General features: G+C 35.7%; 1 protein-coding gene across 7 annotated transcripts in view; it reads left to right on the forward strand.

Annotated features, from left to right (window-relative positions):
- LOC140136159 (uncharacterized) overlaps positions 1-19565 on the forward strand; it is a 224185-nt gene extending 204620 nt beyond the window's left edge. For 6 of the 7 annotated variants that reach the window (XM_072157865.1, XM_072157866.1, XM_072157864.1 and 3 more), the window contains 11 exons: positions 8958-9126; positions 10395-10572; positions 11060-11212; positions 11923-12052; positions 13065-13097; positions 13730-13830; positions 14408-14491; positions 14873-15000; positions 16005-16233; positions 17211-18737; positions 18993-19565. In XM_072157865.1, coding sequence (XP_072013966.1) covers positions 8958-9126; positions 10395-10572; positions 11060-11212; positions 11923-12052; positions 13065-13097; positions 13730-13830; positions 14408-14491; positions 14873-15000; positions 16005-16233; positions 17211-17588 — 1583 coding nt within the window. In that variant the 3' untranslated portion in view covers positions 17589-18737; positions 18993-19565. The remainder of the gene's footprint in view (positions 1-8957; positions 9127-10394; positions 10573-11059; positions 11213-11922; positions 12053-13064; positions 13098-13729; positions 13831-14407; positions 14492-14872; positions 15001-16004; positions 16234-17210; positions 18738-18992) is intronic. The other variant, XM_072157870.1, reaches the window with a different exon arrangement.
- The last annotated feature ends 2289 nt before the right edge of the window (positions 19566-21854 follow it).

The following is a 21854-nucleotide window of genomic DNA, read 5'->3' on the forward strand; positions in this document are numbered from 1 at the left end:
CAGAGGGTGTATGACATTCAAATGGAGCTGTTTAATGTGCTCATTCCATTTGAAATTCATACCCCTTCTGTGGAAGATATGTTCAAAATCTTTCACAGGGGTAGTATGGATTTTAAATGGAATAGCCCATTTCTTATAACCTTAACACTTTAATCAGAAGGTTCAAGTTTATAGCTGAACAGTTTGACCTTTCTATTTCTAAAAAACTCTTTGCAAAGTAACAAATTTTTGTTCAAAATCTATGAATTCTCGTAATTTTCTGATGTAGCAAATCACAGATAGTGTCTTTAAATCTATTCATCAGTCAAGATTAATAGGTAAATTTTCACGGGAAAATTTTCTGGACACGTGACCAATGCGTATCAATGTGAGTGTAACCTCGAGCCTGATCTCTGACCCCTGGCGGTAACCTCGCTATTCAAGTCTTAGTAATTTTGAACTGGAATAGTATTTTTAACCGCAATTTTGATAGAAATTTGTGCATTGCAAATTTATTAAATATTATGTGATCTTAATTTCTTCACAATATCATCAAAACGTAATTTCAAAAATATCTATCTACGGAAAAAAATATTTATCTACGGAAACTCTTACTATTAGAGTCACGCGGTAGCCGTGACCAGCAAGTTTAAAAAAAAAGAAAGACTGTTAAAGAAGACTAATAAGATGCTCCTTGAGACTATATTTACACCTAACATTAAAACACTTGACTTCTATTGTTCTATGATATTTTTCGCTGGGTACAAAGTGTATCTAAAACCATGTTTAATGTTATTTAGAGTCCCAAATGTAATATCTTGACAACTCATTAATTCAAAAAGGGACACAAATCCTACAGTCAACCATTGTTTAATAATAAACAAACACTTTTGCTTCATTTCACCCGGTATTTCATAGCGAAAATTAGTGGAAAATAATGCTGATCCAGAATTTTTGGACAAGGCTACAGCACTAGCGGGCAATCACCTACACACTACTTTTTCAGATTTACTTCCAATTATACCCTAGCATGTTCTGAGATACCCTACATAAAAATTCTGAGCCCCATTCGCCAAAAAATCAAGTTTTCACAATTCTTTTGTTCTTTCCGGACGATGCACCCATTCATATAATAAATAATGTACTTCGACACAGCAATTTATATCAGAGTCCCGTAGCTCAATGGTTTCGGCGTTCGGCTCCGGATCCGGGGATCCGGGTTCGAAACCCGATGACCAACTGGTTTTTTTTTCAATATTGTATTAAACAATAATTTTATTGTCATTAATCAAGGTTAACACAATTTTAATCATCCAGTGCTATTGTGATATTATTTTTTTTTTATCAAAGCAAGATGTTTGATTCTCAGGTTTATTATTTATTATATTAAGGGCCTATTTTTAAAAAAAAACGCTGCCGCTAGCAGAACAAATAATAAAAGAAATCTCTTTATTACTTTCTTTATTTATTTAAATCCGAACAACACAACAATCTGAATAACACAAGAAACTAGATCAGGTTACCAATATTTTCTCATTTAAATAAAGTTCTGTCCTAAGTACCACGGGGCGATTCGCATGATAATAGGACAATAAAACATGTAATATGTATGAATGGTTGTTGAATCGATCTCGAGACCTGTCCCTCTGTCATCTTCAGCTATCGTAGAACTGTATTCCTACATGACTGTCATTTCAATTGTTATACCGTTCCGGTTGGTTTGTTGCATACACTCTATGAAAAATTGTTCCACTAATATGGAAGGCCAGCAGGGACAAAAACGTATCCAAAAAGAGACAACCAAATATGGAAGGCCATTAAAGTCATACGTAAAGACAAATTAGCAAAGCGGCAAAAATACACAAAGGCCTATTGAAAGGAGGGACTGTCCCCACCACAGACACACAGAACAACTTGGCACAGCCTGTAGGAATGTGCAACAAGATTTTCCACAGGGCTGCAAAGATCCACAAGCCGCGAAATTTTGATAGCCAACAAGCTTAAGCTATTTAATTAACCCTCGATAGAGAGCAGGGCTTGAAGAATGAGGGAAATTAAAATCACAAACCACGAAAGACCGCCAACAACCGCCGCTCAATAGGGATGTCAAACTAGATTGCCCCACATGGTTACAAAGAACCACAAACCGCGAATTTTGGATATCCACCTAAATTGCCCCGCGGGGCTACAAAGAAGTATGGTTATCCAACAAGCTTAAGCTATAAATTACCCCGCCCCTAGAGACTGCAGGGCTTGAAGAATGAGGGAAATTAAAACCACAAATCGCGAAAGACCGCCAACAACCGCCGCTCAATAGGGATGTCAAACTATATTGCCCAAGAGGGCTACAAAGAACCACAAACCGCGAAATATGGATATCCAACCAGTTTAAAAGACAAATTAGCCACCGATAGAGGCCAGGGCCTGAACAAGTAGAGAAATTAAAACCACAAACCACGAAAGAACGCCAAAAACCGCCGCTCACTAGAGATATCCAACTAGATTGGCCCGCAGGGCTACAAAGAACCACAAATCGCGAAATTTGGATATCCAGCAAATTAAAAGCACAAACTGCGAAAGACAACCAACAACCGCCGCTCAATAGAGATATCCAGCTATATTGCCCCGCAGGGCTTCAAAAACCACACACTGTGAAGTATAGTTATCCAACAAGCTTAAACTATAAATTCACCCCCGATAGAGGGTAGGGCATAAAGAATGAGGGAAATCAAAACCACAAACCGCGAAAGACCGCCAACAACCGCCGCTTAATAGGGAAATCCAACTAGATCTATAAATCTAAATAATAACTATCAACTCACGAAATTTGGATATCCAACTAGATTGCCCGCAGGGCTACAAAGAACCACACACGCCAAGTATAGCTATCCAACAAGCGTAAACTATAAATTAACCTCCGATTGAGGGTAGGGCATGAAGAATGAGGAAAATTAAAACTACAAACCGCGAAAGACCGCCAACAACCGCCGCTTAATAGGAAATCAACTAGATTGCCCAGGGCTACAAAGAACTATCGACCATGAAATTTGGATATCCAACTAGATTGCCCAAGAGGGCTACAAAAACCACAATCATTAAAACGTAATTATCTTGCTAAGTCGTGGCACTTAGACGCTTCCGTAGTATAAGCCTTGCTACATAGTTTCAATTTGAAGTAAATCGGACTGACTTATCTGTGTCTCGCTGGCATCGTCAACATTGGGTATGTGTTGTTCATATTTACATTTCTTAGTTGCCTTGAATAATTAAAGTATATTAAAATGTATATGTATCCCTATTAACATTACACTCACGCGATAGCAGTGACCAGCAAGTTTTCAAAATAAACGGCTGATAAAGTTTTATTAAATTATTTACTGTCATAAATCAAGGATAACATAATTTCAAACATCTATTTTTCGTTTTACATTTTTTTTATGGAGAACTTCGTAACCCGATTACTTTCCAAACTTAGAGCTGCTTGGCTACATTCATAAAGAAAGAAAATCCACCAAAAAAAGCGTTGACAACGTAAAGAAAGCAGCAAGTTTAAAAAGCCCCCACCTCGGCTCACTTTTTGAAACTTGGTCCCATTTTGAATATCAACAGCAAATCGGTGTTTTTAACGTTTAAACAATAGCATAATTGCCATTAACATGCCTACTTGTTATTCGTTTAATTCAATCATTGGTCATGAACTTAATAATTATTATAAAACAAAACATATATAGGATATTGGCCAAGAACAACATAATAACCTTTCTGCTTAATATCGAATCGGCACATTAAAGATACATAACACTTCTGGAAATGTTTTAAGTTGATAATTATGACAAAGATTAAATCAGTATCTTTTACAAATGGGACCAAGTTTCAAAAAGTGAGCCGAGGTGGGCGCTTTTTAAACTTGCTGCTTTCTTTACGTTGTCAACGCTTTTTTGGTGGATAATATTATTAACTTGCGACAAGTAACTTATTTTGCATCAAAGGAGGAATTCTTCCTATTCAAATACATTGGAAGAACACCCGCTGTGCTCGGGGTCACATTCCATAATGCTAATAATGTCTGCGCCCATGGGTGTCACGTGTCCAGAAAATTTTCCCGTGAAAATTTACCTATTAATTCTGACTGTTCATGTTATCACTTATTCATGTTATCACTTTTTGTGAAATTGTTTTATTTTGTGAAAACTGCACTTTCATAATACACTTAAGGCTGGTTCAAAGTGAATATTCAAGGCTTAATATTCGAAGCTCAATACGTTTTAGGCGTCAAAATATATGCGGTTTGAATATAAAACTATGAACCGGAGAAAGATATATTTCTACAATTCATAGCGTTGCCCGACTGTTAACAAGTATTGCCCGTTGACCAAGGTAAGCAAAATTTAGAGAATTTCTTTTAAACGAAGTTAATAAAATCATAATAGGTAAACTCCACTGAACTATTGTCATGATTTAATGTCTGTATAAATGGGTCTAAATAGGAGCAGTGGCGTAACCAGTGGGGGCAGGGTGCAAGCTGCCCCGGACACAAAAAACCTGGAAGAAGAGTCAAAAATTGGGAAGGGGGAAAGAGAGAAAAGAGGGAAGAAAAAGAGGGAAGAGAAAGGGAAAGAAGAAAAGAAAAAGAGGGAAGAAAAGGGGAAGAGAGAAGAGAAAGGGAAGGGACTCAAGGGAGAAGAGAAAAGGGAAAGAAAGAGAGAAGAAGATCTATAGGCCTACTAATTTCATTGTGAAATTTGTACTCTGAAACACTGATATTTTCTAATATGCCAAAAACCAGGAGCTTCATGGCGCCAGCCCCTTGACCCCCGCCTGGGCTTTGTCCCTGGATCCCTGAACCCCACCGACTCCACCCGTTTAACAGCTTAAGTGGCAAGCGGCGTTCTCTCGAATATAAATACTAAAACTTTTGATCAGAAATTGGGAAATTTTTCAATCTTGCCCCCGGAAGGTCAGGTCTGGTTACGCCCCTGACCTGAATAGGAGTCAAAAAGATTTGCTTTTAAGGGCATTTACGACCTGCCTGTAACAGGCGCGGAGGTTGACCCATACCTTCTTGTAGGTTTCAACTGCAAAGCAAATCAAGAAATGAATGAGTAATAGATAAATAAATAAATAAAATAAATAAATAAATAAATAAATAAATAAAAAATAAATAAATAAGTCAATAAATAAGTCAATAAATAAATAAATAAATAATTAATTAATTAATTAATTAATTAATTAATTAATTAATTAATTAATTAATTAATTAAATAAATAAATAAATAAATAAATAAATAAATAAATAAATAAATAAATAAATAAATAAATAAATAAATAAATAAATAAATAAATAAATAAATAAATAAATAAATAAATAAATAAATAAATATCATAAGATATGATTGAAGCGACGACAAATATGACAGCCCTCACAAGTGTTATATATGAGACCACCCACGCCACGGTGACCCACCAAATATATATCTGTCGAGTTCAACAAAATTCAACTCCCACAAATATATTTCCGGTGAATACTTTTTTCATTGGCTGATATCCACTTGAGATCGGTATCATCAAAGTAGTATTGCTCTCATTTCATGATTCATTGAGCAATCAATTTTGGCATTTGACCGAAATACGGGTCAAAAGATAAAAAGTCTCTTTCCGAACTTGTGTAGGCCTACATTGCTAGGGCCTAAGTGTGTTTTAATGCCTGATTCACAAATTATAGAAATAAACAAGAATTTATTTTAAAAGAACACGCAATGATAGGGTACCAACGCTCGTGGTTTTGGTTGTTCTGCATAGTTTATGAAGAGATTCATTGCAAAGCGCTATATATCCATTCCTACATATTACTTATTTTGCCCTCTTAATTATTAATTATAATTATGAATTTGACTGATAACAACGCATTACATCTTTATTCGCCCAAAATAACAAAAATGGGTGAACTTCCATGGCAAACGCATTTTTATATCAATAACCAATGATTTACCAACCGGACCCTCACACGTCCTCTGCCAGGGGCAGATGCATATGGGGACCAAGAACTGGGGCCAAACATTATTTATGTAAAACCGGGGTGGAGGCATAAATCTGAATTTGGAGTTAGACTTTTTTTCTGCATCAGTCGATTTAAATAGAGCTACATTAATATGGATACATTCACTTGTACATTTAGGTTATGTTTGTAAGCCTAAATATCATATTATTTGCATAAAACATTACTAATCATATAAAAATGGGTACTTTTGTACCGCACTAATAAGGGGCACACCACTAAATCAATGCGCCATTTGTGTAACCCTAATGAGTTCGGTAAAATACAGAAACTATTTGAGGTATTTTGGGCTGGTCTTTAGACTTATTAATCAGAAAGAGTGGCGAATTATAGCTTAAATAAAAGTGGCAAGCCTATACATAAATTTGAGTCACCAAAAAATCCATATCTTCAATATGAAAGGGCAAAATTTTCAATTGATCACGGCTTTTCCTCCCAGCTACATACACTTTAAGGAAATATCATTAGATTTATAATATTTACTTGAGGACTGTTATATATCAATATGTGAAAAATATCACATTCTAATAATTTGTCATAAAATTTGTATTATATCGTGTATTTCAAAAAATGAAAATTATTTGATATCAGAAAGACATTCTTCGTATTCATAATGTAATTCGATATGTCTGATGTGCTCTCATGTCCCACAAAAATACTGTCGAAACGCTCAAAACGCTCATTCCAGATCCTTTAATTTTCATTGGGGATTTTTGAATTTATTTTTCGTCGAACGATATTCAGGTGACCTCGAGCCTTTCATATAAATCAATAGTATCTACGCTATCAGTTGCGCGATATTTAATCCGATTCAACTCATATTTTATTCGTTGCCGTATATATTTTGACGTCACAAAAAGTATTCGAAGCCGAATATTCGTCTTCGAATATGCACTATGAACCGACCCTTACTATCCATATACATTACCCTGCTTCAAATCACTTCATTTTAACTGTTAACTATTTAATCCTCTATCTCTCATTGTGGACTTAAAAAGTAACAAGTTTGTTTCCTGTATCAGCCATGCCTAATTTAGTTAACTAGTTTTGAATTTTGTTGTTTGATGAAATTTTCTTTTCGATGCCATCAAAATCACATGAACATTTTTAAAGCATTTCAGACACATATATGAAGTACATCCAGTCATAGTACCAGTGACGGCACTGGGAACGTTTTTCTTTTTTGGGGGGGGGGGGGAAAGGGAATGGGGGGGATGGAAAATCAACAAATTGTGCACAAAATTGTGGGAAAACATGGACATTTTAGTAATTTGTTTTTTGTTTGTCTTAAAATTGAGGGAGGGTGGGGGTGGCAAGAAAAATAAGGGGTGCAATTCCCCTTGCCCCTGTAGTGCCACCACTGTATAGTACCATCTTTATGGTACATACCTTTCAAGAATTAACCTGTTGAAACCTGTATGATTTGAATTAATCAAATGCAATTGACAAAGAAAATGAGAAGATGTTGTTCCAAGGGAACAAGGGAAGGTCTTTCTGGTTGAAGATATACGGGGATGTGCCACAGTTTTGAAGTACTTTTTAGCGCATTGCAAAGTGCCCTTAAGCGCCCCAACTAGGGAACATTTTTGTGCTTTTTGTTGAAAATTGGGCAATTAGATAAAGTCAGCATTCAAAAGTCTGTGTGGCACTTCCCCGTACAAATTTTTTCGAAGACCCCCCATCCACGGACTTTGTTTAGCCATGTAAGGATATACAAGCTTATAAAGGTCACCATAACCTCACCAGGCTGTCTATAGGAATAAACTTAATTTTATGTATAAAGTTAACAACCAAAATGAGTCATGTTTTCTGTAGTGCCTGATTTATCAAATTTTGATGGAATTTTCACTATAATTTTAACCTGTGAAGTGAGAAAATAAAAATGAAAATGAATGTTTCAAGTGAATAGACTCATTTTGCTTGATATTTAACTCTTTTTACTTGCATACTGAATTTTCAGATTTATTTATTACTGATTTTCTGTTCACCCTTATATCACCTAATTTTCTATTCATTCTTTATTCTTTATTATCACCAACTCTCTCTCTCTCTCTTGTTTTCCCTATCTAGCCCCTAAAGGTATCTAACTCACTCCAGTTTTTGATATTAACCCTAACCGCCTAGGGGCTTTTTGGCGACAGGAAGGGAAAGAAGGAAAGAATGGAGAGGAAAGAAAGAAGTTGTAGCTCTCGGTGGGATCGCCCGACACCCCTCGCATGCCAAGCACTCAGTCAGCGACACTTTGCCACGGGTCTTGGGCTTCGCTGGCCAGCTGAAACCGTGCCTATATATCACTTAGGGCGATTGCGTCATCACACCACGTGGGATGCATGCACCTGAACAGCGCATATATCAAGTAGTATTTTGTAGTATTCAGGCGGGTTAGGGTTAATGTCACATAACAATTAACATCATTTAGATCTATGATCCACAGTAGCTGATGTTTCAATAATATTCCCTAATGATAATGAAATATGAAATATGAAGAGGTTTAATTTTGTAGACCATTACAGAGGCATATCACGACCCATCCCCAATGGAAGAACAACCACCAATCGAGGGGCGCACCCACATCAACTGTTCTCAAAATACCCCTAAACAAGTTCTGGGCTTTTGTCAAAAAACAATCATAACACAAGGATTTTGTGTAATTTCACACCAAATGTGCCTTCTTGAACAAGTGTGAGCCAAAATATGACCCCCTAAAGCAGGGTTTTGTTCAACTAGCTTAAAAAAGCCACTTTAAAAACAAAACAAAAAAACAACAACTAATGTTTGGAAACCCCTTTCACAAAAAACATACCTTTCCACACTTTTATTTTGGTCATGCATTTTAAAGGGATCATATGCCACTCTACTCTAGCACTCTTAAGACAAGTAATATTATTTCATGTTTTCTTTTATTTTTATTCATTAATTTCAGATGTCAACAAGAGGAAATTGAAGAGTTTCTTGGATCCAAAAGTTGCACAGAATCTGGCCATCTTCTTGGTTGGTTTCAAGATGGAACCGGAAGAACTCAAATACAGATTGACAATTCTTAGCGAGCAGGACGGTGGTCTTACAACGGAACATATCAATGTACTCAGAAGGTAACTATAGCTTAATGGACTATTACATTTAAAATCCACACTACCCCTGTGGAAGATTTTGGAAATATTTTCCACAGAGGGTGTATGAATTTTAAATGGAATGAACACATTAGGCAGCTCCATTTGAGTTTCATACACCCTCTGAGAAAGATTCAACCTGAATATTTCATCAAGGGAGGGTGAGTTTCAGATTGAGCTGCTAATGTGTTCATTCCATTTGAAATTCATACTCCACCTGTGGAAGATATTTCCAAAATCTTCCACAGAGGTAGTGTGGATTACCCCACTGTTATGACGTAATGGGTTTAGTAGTGTGGCTTCATATCAGTGTAGATGTAGATGTTTTCAAGAATAGGCAAAAGATAACATGGTGAAAATCTTTAGTGAGATGGGTGATAGTCTTTTAATTGCAAAACACATCAATATCAAGAAAGTTTACGAACTACTTCAGGGTTTGGGGAGAGTTGGGGTTTAGGTCCTAGGATAGGGCCTACCACAGTACAAGAATGATAATGTTGACTTCATAAGATCTTTCAGAGTTAAACAAGTTTAAGTCCCAAGTCTGTCTTATTAGGTTTTATTGTTAATAGCGATCGATAGGCAAACGTGATGCATGCTGGGAACGAAAACAGCTCAAAAGCTATCACATTTGTCACCTGAGACAGTGGATTTGAGCCCATTTCGTTTGCAGCATGCATCACGTTCACTATTAGCAATATACCTTACATAAAGTGAATTTAACCCTGTCCAATTGCATACTCCATATTTTCTCTAAATGATCTCTAACAACTGAAGTATATTCTACCGTAAGCTGATAATATGACCTTTGCCCCATTTGGGTAAGGTCCATGCATTTGTGTTATGTCTTGTCCCATACTATTATAATACTGGACAGACTATAGTTTGAGAGCTATGTGGTGACTACAATGCTATCCACACACCTGAAGCTTCATTGGGCTATTCCAATTGAAATCTACACTACCCCTGTGGAAGATTTTGGAAATATCTTCTACAGAGGGAGTATGTTTTTCAAATGTAATTGGTCAGAGTTATCTATTTTGAAACCCATACTCCCCCTGTATCATAGCTTTACCTATATCTTTCACAAATTGAGTGAGTATTTCAAATGGAAGTTGCCCAATTGTCTATTCTATTCAAAACTTATACTCCCTCTGTGGAAGACTTTAGCTAAATCTTCTACAGGGAGAGTGTGGATTATAAATGGAATAGCCCATTCCTAACATCCATTACCTTGCTTTCTCTACCAGATATCACCCAACTGCAGAAGATGTAGAGACTTACAAGCAATTCAGAGACACACCTCATGAGCTGGAGAACACAGATCAATTTATGATGCAGCTCTGTGAGATCCCAAATCTGAAGACTAGGCTGGATCTGCTTATGATCATCAATGACTTCCCTGTCGCATATAATGACCTGGCACCGGTAAGTAGACTTTCTTGCCTCTTCTATTTCTTAAGTACAAAAACATAATACCGTAAAAACTTGATAGTTAGCATATGTGCTTACTATTGAGCACTTTTAAAAACATGAAATTGTACCAAAGTCCGACACTTTACTAACTAAGCTAATGGGTTTGAGACACATTTGTATGTTTACTTGTTCGTATATAACTATGTGTATCAATGATTTGCTCAAAACCCTTTTGTGGATTGGGCTCTTCATGTTTGCATGTTTTAAATGCGTTCGATAGTAAGCACATATGCTAACTATTAAGTTTTTACGGTATCCCAATTTTTAACTCAAGAAGTCCAGAACAACAAACTGCATTTTTGGTATTTCTTGTTGTTAATATGGTGAAAGAAGAAAGAAAATGCAAGTGATAAAATAAGATAATCATCATCATAATAACTATTTTTGATTGTAGTAAAAGTGTAATACCAAATTGTTTTTTTTAATATTTTATTTTCAGACAATCGATAAGGTGTCTGATGCCCTAGATGTACTTTGCCACTGCACAAAGTTTGTATCAGTACTTGAATATGTGTTGGCCGTAGGCAACTATATCAACAGTGGTAGCACTAAAGGGGTGGCCATAGGATTCAGGCTAACAACACTGCCTAAGGTAAGGTTTGATTCAACTCTAGATTTGAAAGTTCCGTGCCTGAGTTTTCTGAGTGCGCTTGACTTCGGCAGGCAACGAATACAAATTTTGGCACATTTCTGAACCAAAATATAAAAAAAAAGTCTAAATGAGTAAAATTTAATCCAAAATATAAAAAAAAAGTCTAAATGAGTAAAATTTAATCATTTTGGAGACAAAATGGAGTCATTTGGTGAGAGGCACACATTTTCATCACCCACTCGACTTTGGAAGTGACAGGGATGTGTGGACACCAGTTCAAAACTAGGGGTCTTTAGGTGAGATATTTTACACCAAAAATGGGGTTCATTTGGTGAGTAGACCCAATAAAAGTGGGTATTTCTGTGAGACTGGGGCAAACTTACCAAAAAAGGGGGTCTTTCCATAACTTTCCATAAGACTGGGAAAATGTTTAGGTCAAAATATAATGTTGTAAAAATTAACGCATTTTTGGTACAAAATTTTCAAAAGAAAAATAATGAAACTTTGTGAATTTGAGAGAATAACAGTTTTTTTTTTGACAGTAAAGCAAAATGGGGGTCAATGTGGCCGTACATCCCGTCACCCATTTTTAGTGATCAATTGCCCCCCCCTGTATGGTCATTTGTGCTTTCCCAGCTCTCCCCATGGCCCCTGTTTAAGTAACAAAAATTAAGAAAGTTGATCTAAATAATTGTTTTATTTGATTGCAGCTCTCTGAATGCAAATCCAAAGACAAGAATGTGACACTGCTCAAGTTTCTAGTTCAGCAGATTCACAAGAGTGAGCCAGGATTGATGGATTTTGTGGACGATCTTATTCCTCTTACATTGGTTCCTGAAGGTAAGGTTATCAATAAGGCCGTATAAATTTAATTATTTTGGAAAAAAAGGAGGAAGATTTTGGAATTCCAACCAAAATTGTTAGGCCAAATCGGATTTTATAAATTTAAACAATTTTCAACTGAATACACACTCATACATTTTCAACTGGAATTTAACATAAAACTAGCAAATATTTCCAGCTGAATTGACCATAAGGTGCAACTGCAATTGAGATGGCATTCAACAACTCTTCCTATACCTTTGTACAGGAGCCAACCGTTGTTAAACCGTGATGAACCCACACTTTTACTGTAGCATATACGCGAACGAGACTACGCGTTACGCAAGAGCGCGTAAAATTCGTCATGCCTGGAACCTTTGTGCGTATGCCAGCTTACAAGTTGAATTCAGTATTTTTCAGGTTGCGGCTAAACATTGCCGTTTTATTCTGTAGTTTTATTGCTGATATCAAAAGAGAAATCATCGAAGTTTTTGTAAGGCTGAGTGGCAATGATTAACTGACATTCCTCGTAAAATAATTGTGAATTATACGATATTTAGCTTCTTTTCGTTGTTGAAAGGGATTCAATCATGTTTCACAGTTGTTCATCACCGTTTAACAACTTCGCGTCCGGCAGCGTCTGCGTGGTTTACTTACTCGGGCAGCTAAAGCTGCCCTCGCGAAATAAACCATGCAGACGACGCAACGCATTGTTGTTAAACGGTGATGAACAACGGTGAAACGCGATTGAATCCCTAAGTGAAGGAGGGGGGGGTGAAATTTAAATGGAATAACCTAATGTTACAAATAATTTCTATGATTATTACAGAGTTCTATTATTTTTTACAAGATTGTGTTAAAAAGATTTTTGATACAATAATTGGCTCAGCCTAAAGCAGAACTGATATCAAAACAATGCCAATGTTAATTAGAAAAAAAAATTGCATTTTCATGTAGTTTGAGTTAGTTACTGCTTTGGTTGTAATATGATTGGAATAAATAACTGTTACTATGGTTTTTTTTCTTGCAGTTTCCATCAAGGCTTTACAAGCAGAATCAGAAGGTATGTGTAGTGTTAAAGATTTGTTAGCAATTGTGATAAAAAAAAGTTTTCAACTTAAAATGCTTGTTGCCATGTTTACTGCTAGAAACATTACAAGTTACATAAGAAAATGTTAATCAAACGTAAAAAATCAAAATGATTAATGGGATGTTAATTGTTTTATTTTGATATTATAATCTCAACTTTTTCAGTAGGCTGAATAGATTTTTGTCAACATGTATGATATTAGAAATGTCACTAGGGAGGAAAAACCTCCTATGTGTTATTGGCCCCTGAACATGTTTAAAGCAAAACCACCTATGTAACCTGTGAGCAGTTTTATTTTAAACATGTTCAGGGACCACAAGCACATGGGAGGTTTTTCCTGCCCAATGATGATTATATAAAAAGAATTGAAGCACCAAGCCGTGCCTCTGGTCCTTGGTGAGTTGTAGATCCAAGTGAGAATGCATGAATGCTGGCATGCTGGTCACTTTAAAAAAAAAGACAAAGAAACTTTTGCCAACCAGTCAACCCATCTAATAAAAATGGTCTACGACAAGCAAACAGTCTTTTTAGGGCTTAGCACAACTTCAGAATAAGTGATACCATCTCCAAATACTATCCCTAACACTAATTGCAATTCATTACAGTGATGAAGAAAGATCTTGCCAAGATCAGGAGAAATGCTACCACCCTGATGAAAGCAGAAAACCCACCAGAGAGAGATGTCCTCTTCTGTGAAGAAGTTGAGGTTAGTTTATTGTAAAGACAACAATATACAATGTATCATGTTCTTATCTTCTATATTATAGGGAAACGCTGCATACTTGAATGTCAACTTCTCAATTTATTCTTCTGATCACTATGGAACATATTATGATAGCTAGTATTCATTTGTTACCTAGATGAAAATCTACCATTAAATATAAATTCCTGAAAGTTTGAGTAAAAAAAAGTACAAAAAGTACCCAAGTATGAACAAGTGTTCTCTCTAAATTGGGTCAATTGAATCATATATTGAAATTTTTGGTGCAAGGTTTAAGCAAAAAATCTCAATAAATAGTCAGATTGGACAGAAAACTCTTCTGTCTATTTTTCTTCCTGGAAGGCTTTGCACCAATTCTAGCAAGTTCTGCCCCAATCATGGACCATATGGCCTTAGTGGGATGGAACACTGCATTATCTGCAAATAACTATAAAGTATAAAGAGATATGTATGGGAGAGAGGGAAAGTAATCACATGCTAATATCCTAACTATTTACTGCTTCTGGCTTTCTAGTTAAAATAAATCTTAATAATGAATGTTTTATTTCCCTTCTCGGTGTAGGCATTTGTGGAGGCGTATGATGGCAAGCTCTCAGAATTGAGTGAGAAAAGTGAAAAAGTCAAAAAACTTTATGATCAGATGCTGGTAAGTCGGATAAAAAAAAAAGATCAGATAATCACAGTTTTAGTAAATTTGTCTCAAAAATATATTGTGAATAGTAATGTTGAACCAAACAAACCTAAGGTAGCAGTGACAACAAAAGGGAGGCAAGGGGGCAAATTTGACAAAAATAGTCTTTTTCAGATCTTTTCGGAAAAATTACCTTTTCTGAAAAAAATACTTTGGGCATGTGTGCGGATGGGGGGGGGGGTGGTCATAAAAAAATTTCAGCTGCAGAGATGGGGTGAAAAAGATTTTTAGCCCATGATGGGGGGTCATAAAAATTGACTCAGTCACCGACATATTCATGACCCCCTTCTGAAGAAAATGACAGCCCCTAACAATTTAATATGCTTTACATAACAGGTGAGGTTCGGTGAGCCTTGTCATGCTGAGTCGGAGGAAATCTTCAGCGCAATCAGTGAATTTGTCAAGGCATTCAAGAGAGAAGCTGATATTACCCTAATGGCCGCTGGACAGACACACCTCGTAAGGTAAGACCGCATACTAAGAAATGGCTGCCTTAATAGCAGTGGCAGCACCAGGATTTTTTTTTTGGGGGTGTGTGCATTGGGGGAAAAGTAAATTTTTTTGGGGGGGAGAGAAGAATCAACAAATTTTGCACAAAATTGCCACAGAAAGTGGAAATTTGTGTAATTTGGTATTTTTTGCCGTATAAGTGTGGGGGGTAGGCAAACTGAGGGAGGGCAAGAAAGATATTTTTGGGGAAATGCCCTCCCCCACCCCCAGTAGTGCTGCCACTGCTTAATAGTCATCAAAATGGCTTAAAACTTGACAACAAAGTTTAAAAATACAACAGCACTGACCTCCGGAGAGAAGCATGGTCAGATTGAGTGATCCCCTCTCCATATATCACCTTCCCTTCCTGCCAGTAGGAATTAAACCTTAGATTTTTCTTGTGTGGTTGAAGTTTTATTGTTCAAATAGAAATGTCATAATGGGTTTTGATGTTGATTCTAAAATCGAAACAGAAACAATGATCAAAATGAAATTTCACAGTTAGGGTGGTTAGAGTGTACTTCTCAATTGAACCATCTCCCATTTTTGGGTCTTTTAGATCAGGGGTCCCAAGATGGAACCCTGCGGAACACATGTGTAAAGCACCTTTCTGTGGGCATTTATAAAATTATAAATGAATCTTTGGCAGATTACATGTATTTTGTGAAAGCGAAGTAACATTGCTGAAAGTTTGGGATTTTTTAGTGAAAATTTATTAAATTTTAGGACCATGTGGTCAAAATGACTCCTAAAACAATCAGGGAAACAAATTCTGTAGAGGAAAACATGGTTTCCTAGTACTACATCACTAGCAACAACAATCTTCAGAGCAATAACATCCGCTGAAGATGCCGGTTGACCCGGTGAAAGCGCTCCGGTGAGTGTACCAAATTTGAGTAGCATAGAAGTCTAAAATTGCTTCCTAATTATGGTTTACTCATGTTTTATTAATTTTCTTCATGATCATTATGCTCTCCAGAAGGAAGTCCAAATTGCTGAAGAAGAACAAAAAGAAACAGAATGGCCATACAAAGGTAGATGCTACATCTTCTAGTGACTCTCAAATAAGCAAGTTTGAGAAGAGTGACACCCACTCAGTGAACAGTACACCAGACATAGAAGTGAAGAGCACTCATGTGGCCACCTTAAGGAAGGCATTCAGTGATCCTAAGAGTCCTGGATCAAGAAGTGGACAAGACTTCTTGAGGGTAAGAACTAACAGAATGCATACATGCATCTTCCAACATCACTTTAATCTAATCAGTTACAAGGTTTACCTATCTCTGACAGGTGCTAATTGATGTTATAATGTGATTTCATCAAGTAGCACCTGTCGAATTCAGGTATAACCTTGTCAGTGATTAATTTGATAACCAGGCAGGTTTGGTTGACCTAAAAAGGACTGCTCTGGTGGGGCTCCCTCTTTAAGGGAACAAACCAAACGTTTGATGACATCCCATAAATGAAAATCATTTTGTTTGGGGATTACATTTGTATAAAAAAATAGTTACAATAATTGCTGAAATTTTATCTTTCGGGTTTGAATTTTCATCATTTCACTTTCATTTCAGGGAGGGAGGGAGGGAGTTTGCCTCCTAACAAAGTCACTTGTGTTTTAGGGTGTCATCAAACTTTTTGTTTGTTCCCTAACTGACTGCCTTTTATTCATATTTCTCCGTAATAAGGAAATGTGACTAATCTAAATGTATCACTCGTCGCTAAATATTGATTTTGAGATATAGCCAAAAAGTAGTATTCAACTTCTTTTGCATTTTTCTGTGGAAAAATAAATTGACCATGTATGTCTAGAACGGCAAGTCTCATGGGGCTATTCCAGTTGAAATCCAAACCCCTTATGGAAGACCTATCCTTAATCTCCTACACAGGGCGTGTGAATTTCAAATGGGGCTACCTGAATGGATGATTCCATTTGAAATCTATACCCCCTGTGTGGGAGATTAAGATCATGTCTTCAATAGTGGTGTGTATGGATTTCAACTGGAATAGCCCAAACAAACTTTTGTCCACACCTATTCTGAAATGCTGATTGATATAATACAAATAAATGAGCACAACTTCATCCACAAACATATGCACTTGCCCCCTCCCCACCCCACCCCACCCACACACCTAAATTCAACTAAATACAACACTGAATAATGTTCATGCAATTTCTTTTTTGAAGGAGAGACAACAAACCAGGAAATTTGTCTCCAATCCAACCAAGGAAGGCTGGCTAGAAAAACTGGCATCCACTAAGTCACCCCTCGCATCACAATGGAATAAGCGATACTTTGAGCTCACCAACAAGGGACAGTTATACTACTCAAAGAAGAAGAATGAAAAGAATGTCGAGTCCATTTACTTGCGGGGGAGTCCAATTGCACTTGAGGATGACAGAACAATCGTTATTCAGACAGAGGAAAAGGTGTACAAATTGAGGGCGCCTACTCACCAGGAGGCTAACGACTGGATGCAGTGTCTCCTTGTGTATACCGTCAAACCTGCCAACGTGCCAAAGAGGGCGTTTTCTCAATACCCGTCAATGGATGCAGGCCATTAAAGTGAATACAACTGAGATTTGAAAGCCTCTCTAGTCCTCGGGCCAGAACAACAACAACAAAAAAAAATCCAGACTCTATTTGTAAGCTTATTGGCTTTCTGTAGAACAGTGGATTCAAAATATAATAAAGAAATAGTGGTTCAACATCACCACAATATTGAACAACTTACAAATTTGTCTGGATTTGGTTCTGGAATACATTTGAACAATGAGAAAGTTAAAATATGACATGCCATTACAGTGTGTTTCACAAAAATAGTCAATTCTGTACTTTTATACATTTGTACATTTTGTACATTCTCACAACCTTAGTTCTCTATATTGCTCTCAAGTTTTCCACCCAGCAGATAAGTTATGTGCTTATTTTTGTGAAACAAACTCGTAAAATATTTTTGGGTCAAATTTCTTTCTCAGTATAATAATAATATGATTGTAATTATTGAATTATGGTGATACTGTAAAAAAGCCGAATGTTTTATATATATGTACGCAAGAAGATATTTGTATATTTTGTATTTGTACATCATGTAGAAATCTAAACTGTTAATTTTTGTAATATATATGCCTCGTATAATTGTCATTCTGCCACTATATTTTCCATTTCCATTTGCACTTGAAAAGTGGATAAGTTATACTAGATTCAAAATATTTGTATTATCAAAAAAAAAGTCTTGTCTAAGGCAAAAGCAAAAAATCCATACTTAGTATTTATGTTGTGGGATGATTAACCAAGGATTGAATGTCATGGTTAATGTATGCCCACTGATGTCTACTAAAGAGTGTACTCTGGACTATTCTAGTTGAAATCCATACACCCCACATGGAACACATGACCTTAGTCTTACACACTGCACAGGGAGTGTGATTTTCAAATGGGGTTATCTGAATGGGTGACTCTATTTGAAATCTACACCCCCTGTGTGGGAGATTAAGGTCATGTCTTCCATAGGGGGTGTATGAATTTCAACTGGATTAGCCTTTTAATTGTGATCAATGAACAGACATGCACACAATGTATTATCAACAAATTGGTCAAAGTTTGAAACTTGTTTGCTGTAATTTAAGTGGCCTTCTTGCCAGGCCATCAATACAGAGTAGATTCACTCTTTAGTTGTAGCCAGTTCCTGCAGAAATAACCAATGTCACTAGGTAATAATCAGGCCCGTACGCAGGGTGCGACCGCACCTCCCCAAATTATACAAAAGTATACAAAAAGTCCCAAAATGTAAGAATTTGCGAGCGTAGCGAGCCAAAAAATCAGGTTTTTTACGGTTTTTTGGTCAAAAAGGTCCAAATTTAGGGGGAAAAGTCCACTTTTCACAAAATTGCCCCCCTTTTGGAAAAAAGTCCACTTTTTTCAAAATCAGCACCCCCCAAAAAAAATCCTGCGTACGGGCCTGCTAGGTATGTATATCATATCATCATATCTCTCAAATTTGTCATATTTTTCTTACAAACAAACAAACAAACAAAGAAGCAAACAAACAAACAAAACTGTTTTCACAAAATGCCTTGAATGTATCATTCCCAGCCTTTATGGTTTTAAGTCATGTTAGTATGTAATAGACCATATCAGGGGTACCACTCCTTTTCTTGAAACGGGTGTAGAATAAAGTATCTTTGTAGAGGTGGTTTGCCATAAACACCTTCCATGGTAATGTTTCTCATTTTAGGATAGAAAACACCTATCAAAGCCCATATAAATACAGAGTGGTAACCCTGAAATTGACCGTTTACTTGACATGCATTATTTGCTCTAGCTTCTGCAGCTTGTGCGATATAAAAATCCAATTCTGCTTATATTTCTTGCTTAACTTTTCCATCTATCTATTTTAAGGCTAAAAAAGTAATGCTATCAATTCAAATGCTATAAGACTCATTTTCATTAACTTTGCATATTAACACTTTCAATTTGAATTTGAATTAGTACAAAATGATTTTTTATTATACTGTTAAAATACTTTAACTATCAGAATATAAGCCACGTGACAATAAGGTGCATGTCTTACAATGCCAAACTATGACTAAGCTCCTTACAAATCATCAACTTATAAAGCTTGAGTATAAGTTTAGATATGAAAATTATACTTTGTTAGGAAAATTATGGATCGATTTTCATAGAATTTATTGATATTATATTGAAAATAAATAAAAAAAAGTATTGTTTTGACAAAATAATGTTTTCATTCACTTGTTGCTTTAAGACATACATTTTTTCTGCATTCCTAAAAAAAAAGTGAAATGTGGTAAAATTGCTCCGAAAAACAAAATGCATGAACACTTAAGGGAACAAACTTTTTTATAGCCTTAATATATTTCCCTATAGCTACAAGCATTTTGTTGCAAAAAATTTGGCTGGTTGACTGGACTGAACAAATCATGTATGTGCTAGTGGAAGCACACATGTCAATTGTGACATTGCTTCATCACTGGGATAACATGGTCACTTTAGCTCTTGTCAAATATGAAAAATTGATACATTTCTTGGCATACATAATTCTGAGATATGATGTATGAAGGTATATATGCTATAATGATGATTGAAAATTTAAAATTATTGAAGAAGGGACTCTAGAGAAGTCATGCCAGTCTTTTGTTATACAATGTAGGCCTAGGCCTAATCGTCTTCTCAGTGCCAGAAGTAGGTAAGTGCAATAGCTGCCATGTGTAGATGAGTACAATATACTGTTTGTAAATTGCCAAATGGTCACAGGGAAGCTATTGCACTTACCCACTTCTTGCACTGAACAGTGGTTATGTGTGGTAACATCAGTGTTTCGCCTCACTTTGATTCATTCAATTTTTTTGTTTAAAATTTTAATACAAATTTGAATATATTATTTTTGTTGTTTAATTAATAAAGTGATACAGACCCATGTCCTAACTTTCTACCTGGATCTGATCACAAAATTTAGTCAAAATATGTACATAATATACTAGGAAAGATTTAATAATGATGACAAATATTTTCATAAAATGGAAAAAATAGTGGCAGAATCTTGGAAATATTCTTGTTGATAGCTGCAAAAAGATTTGTTTCAAAAGAGTTGTTTAGAAGTGATTGATATATTGATAATGATGCTATATATAATGTTAATAATTGTATGATACTGTTTGTATATTAATATATAGATATATAAATATATACATGTATGCCAGTGTATATTTTTAATATGACATGCATAGGTAATGTGGAAGTGTTTCTATATTTCGGATATTTGTCAACACATAAATGCACATGTGTAGCCATGCACTTAACCAGTTTTACATTTTTGGAAATAAATAACTTTAATATGATACTTTCCTGTTAAACAAACATGGTAAAGAAACATCAATTACAACAATTCACCTTTATGGCATATATGACAAGCTATAGTTGCAATTTGTGTCAATATGGCTTGCCAAAGGTGCCATAAAGACCATCAGCACTACTTGGTCTAAAATGTGTCATTTACACACATCACACTTAATTACAAACTGGCAATTCAACTTTAAGGCATATATGGCAAGCTATAGCACTGCAATGAGTCACTATGGCTTGCCATATGTGCCATAAAGGATAAAATGTGTCATTTATATGTTGTCAATGTCTGTATTGTAACATAATAATAGGATATAATTACAGCTGATCATGTAAACAAGAATTTTGTAATATGGATTTTTTTTCAGATACTGAGATTTTTTGCAAATTATTTAATTTTGAATTCTAACAAATGTTGCCTCCTTATAGATGATTGACTGAAATTTAGAATATCCTTAAAATAGCCACATGTATTTGTTTTCTCAGAAGTTCCCTTCAAACTTTGTTATCATTTCAATAAAATCTAATTATTTTTGCATCATCCAGTAAAATGCATGTTATGCCATCATGTGTATGCTGCAATAACATACAGTCTTCTATCCTTAAGTTCTTAATTTTATGAAGCAGCATGTTAGAATTTATTTATTTTCATAATATGGGTATGTAAAAAATGAATTTAGGATTATGTAGAGATATAATAAGTATCAGAATAAGTATGAAATATACATTTAACCCCATGAGAACTACCTGCCGATTGGCCAAAAAGAAGTTTTCATTATCAATTGGACCAATCGGCAACATTGTTAGAATAATTTCACTACACAAAAAAATTGGGGTGAATTGTTTGCAAAGCTCCATTCTGATTGGTGATTAAAGTGAAGGTATCATGTAATTGACCAATCAGAGGCAATGTTAGATCGGCAGGTAGTGCTCAGGGGGTTAAAACAAATGTTTTGATAAGATTG

This window comes from Amphiura filiformis, chromosome 16 (genome assembly GCF_039555335.1).
Source record: "Amphiura filiformis chromosome 16, Afil_fr2py, whole genome shotgun sequence".
Taxonomy (NCBI): Eukaryota; Metazoa; Echinodermata; class Ophiuroidea; order Amphilepidida; family Amphiuridae; genus Amphiura; species Amphiura filiformis.